The sequence below is a fragment of the Austrofundulus limnaeus genome, unplaced genomic scaffold, assembly GCF_001266775.1.
Source record: "Austrofundulus limnaeus strain Quisiro unplaced genomic scaffold, Austrofundulus_limnaeus-1.0 Scaffold540, whole genome shotgun sequence".
Lineage (NCBI taxonomy): Eukaryota > Metazoa > Chordata > Actinopteri > Cyprinodontiformes > Rivulidae > Austrofundulus > Austrofundulus limnaeus.
In genome coordinates this window covers 216,217-219,146 of record NW_013952942.1, presented here as the reverse complement: position 1 = coordinate 219,146, position 2,930 = coordinate 216,217, and the positions used below count along the sequence as shown (strand labels likewise).

General features: G+C 37.3%; 1 protein-coding gene across 1 annotated transcript in view; it reads right to left on the bottom strand.

The window, feature by feature from the left end:
• ccnb3 (cyclin B3) overlaps positions 1 to 1,037 on the bottom strand; it is a gene marked incomplete in the record, with an annotated part of 9,035 nt that extends 7,998 nt beyond the window's left edge. Inside the window, 3 exon segments of the mRNA XM_014026287.1 lie at positions 392 to 475; positions 634 to 744; positions 918 to 1,037. Of these exon segments, the coding sequence (XP_013881741.1) occupies positions 392 to 475; positions 634 to 717 (168 nt within the window).
• Positions 1,038 to 2,930: the final 1,893 nt, after the last annotated feature.

Below are 2,930 nucleotides of genomic sequence, written 5' to 3'. Positions count from 1 at the left end.
GTTTTGTTTTGTGTTTTTGTAAGTCTGTTCTTTTTTGTGGTTTGTAAAAAAAAAATTAATAAAAAGACCTTGATCAAACACTAATCAGTTGTAGATGCATATCTAATGACAACTTTGGGTAAGTTTTATTAAAATCCAACCACTGATTCATTAGATATTTTGCCAACAGAAATGAACAAAAACAGAGCCTATTTTCACCTTTCAGCAGTGGCAATAATGAAACATGAGTCAAGACCTGTTTTACAGAACCATATTTGTGCTCTCAAGTTTATGGTGTGTGGCATTTAATGTCCAACCTTTATCTCTAATATCACYGAGTTCTACAAAACGCCCAAAATTCCTGTGATGCTTTAAGGTTTATTTAAATGTTTTCCAATAAAACCTTCCTTACATTGGTGATGTCTATGAAAGCAGTCCTCTTCCTGGGAGCTCCACGAGGAGGAGAGGAGGACCTCTTCACCTGGGAGCCTTCCTCCTGAGASACAAAAACAGCACATCAGTCACACAACATGTGTCCACGTGCAAAAAGCAACACTAACTCAAACCTACTTTGAAGAAAAAGCATTTCATGTGTAAACTAAATGCTGCATTCACTGCCTTGTTTGTAAAAGCGAGTATCACGATTTGTTTTACCTGGTTCTCCGTCGCCACTGCAGTCAGGCTGGGTAACCTGCTCCCAGCAGTGGCTGAGAATTTCCTTCCCCTCGTCAAAGGCATTTCACTTCGTCTCTCCGCTCGCTGCTCCTTGATGCATGTAAAGTAAAACACGGAAATGGCGCGTCCATATTAAAAGCTGAATCGTTTTACCTTTAACAGCTTACCCTGAACGTAGCACGGGCACAGTTCCTTCAAATGATCAAGCTGATCATAAGGTAAATAATTGTTTTTTAACGCTTTATTTGAATGCATTGTCTTACCTTATCGTAGTTTTCCCCTGCGTGGTTTAGTTTAAACGGGTAAAGCGAGGTTTTGTGTAGTTTGTGGYTGAAGTTTTCCGACCTGTTCGGTAGTCGCAAACAAAAGTTCTTCAGCAGAAAATCCAAAGCTCCTGCGCCTCGCTATTATTGGCTAGAATTTGAGTGAAGGGAGCCAATCAGGAAGCTGCAGAGAATGCTGTTTCAATGAAGCGCTTGGTTTGTGTAACGGATTCGTCCGGTGTGCCGACATGAGGGGAGTGAGAAATATTTTAATGAATTAATAGCGTTCAATAACCAAAATGAGATTTACTTACGTTTCTTGTGCATGTTTTTCAAGATTATAGAAAAAACGTTTATTATTTAGCCAAGCAAATTGAATACACATGAAAAGCTATCACCGCCCATCCTGATCTTGATAAAACACCGAGCTAACGCTGAAGGAGGAGGAGCCGTGGAGATTTTCAAACCTCCTGGCGTCCAATAGAAATGTGAGCGTTGATGCATTTGTTGACGTTTATATTCACACACATAGATATAATAAAAAAAGGGCTTTTTTTTATTATACACATATTACTAAGCAGCCTGTGGAGAAGTCACGAGGAAAATGCTCCGGTATAATWTGTCATAACAAAATATGGTAAACAAATAAATAAAGTGCAAGTATTTTTTTCACTTTTTGTCTATCTAGCTATCTATATCTAATGATGCATCTCTTTTAAAAAATTTTTTTTAGATTGTAAAACTGAATTAAAATGATATTCTGGCCACTGAAGCAGAGCTCTGTGGAAAATCAAAAACGTTATTATCTTACCTGTTGTAGATAGGTTTTTTATTATCTTCAGTTATTGAGTTTAGGTCTAACAGGACTGAAAATCTAGCCATTAATTTTTTGTTTGGTTTATTTCAAGCATACAGTGGAAGTACACATAACAACTAATTTGACCACGTGACCATGTGATAAGCTAATGCCATATGTCAAGCTGTGCGAATTGTTCGCAAATTACACAAATTTTCCCCCATTATATCAATGAATAGGGCAATCTCATAAGATTTAAAAATCACCTTCTAATTTATTTTACATCACATATCCTGTAGAACATAAAATACACTTTTCCAGAAACACGTAGTAATAAGCTCCCCAATCTACGTGCATTGTAAATTGAAGATTTTTTATTTTGGATTGAATTTATTTAAGAAAATGAGGCAGAAATCATAAGATTATTTTCTTCTTCTGCTATCTAATTAGATTTTTTGTATATTGAATTTATGTTGTTTTGTTTTAAATGAATRAACTTCATAATAAAAAACTCCTTACCCTGCTCCTGTGAGCTATTATCTCCACCTCCGTGCATCTGTCTGTCCCTGCCGACAAATCTGCTTTCAAACAATGAGTGAATAATACAGATTTTTAATAATAATTTACATATTTTGGAGGGTCAAGATAGATTGTTAAAATAAACTATCTTTTCTTGATAAAATATTAACTGCTCATAACCTTTTCCACAGAACCTTTCTTTAAATGGTTGGAATACCAACACTAACACCAGTTTTGTTTGTGTTTACTGGTGATCCTCCCACGAACGATAAGCAACCACCTGAATGTYCTCATTGTGCTGCACATTGCGTTAAATAGGAAATCATGGGGAAATCAGTTCAGTGCATCACATGGYCAGGTTTGACTGGTCTGGCACAGTTAAACTGGTTTCCATTATGCAATCACACAAGGCTGCAATGACACTAAAAATGAATTGAAATCCWCCCCGATGAGCAATAATCTCACTGACATGAAGATGAGTGTTTCCTGCAGCGTGAGTGGGAAGAGAATGGCTGGCCTATTGGGACTCACAACCCAAAGTTAGTGCAGCAATAGTTTGGGTAATAGATGGTCATAAAGTAGTGGATGACATACCACTCAGAGGGCACGTTCACGATGGACAGAGAGGGAAGCTACCAAACTGCCACTGGCTTATGGTCTGATTCTTGTCTGAATAACAAAACCTGAAGCCAAGTGGT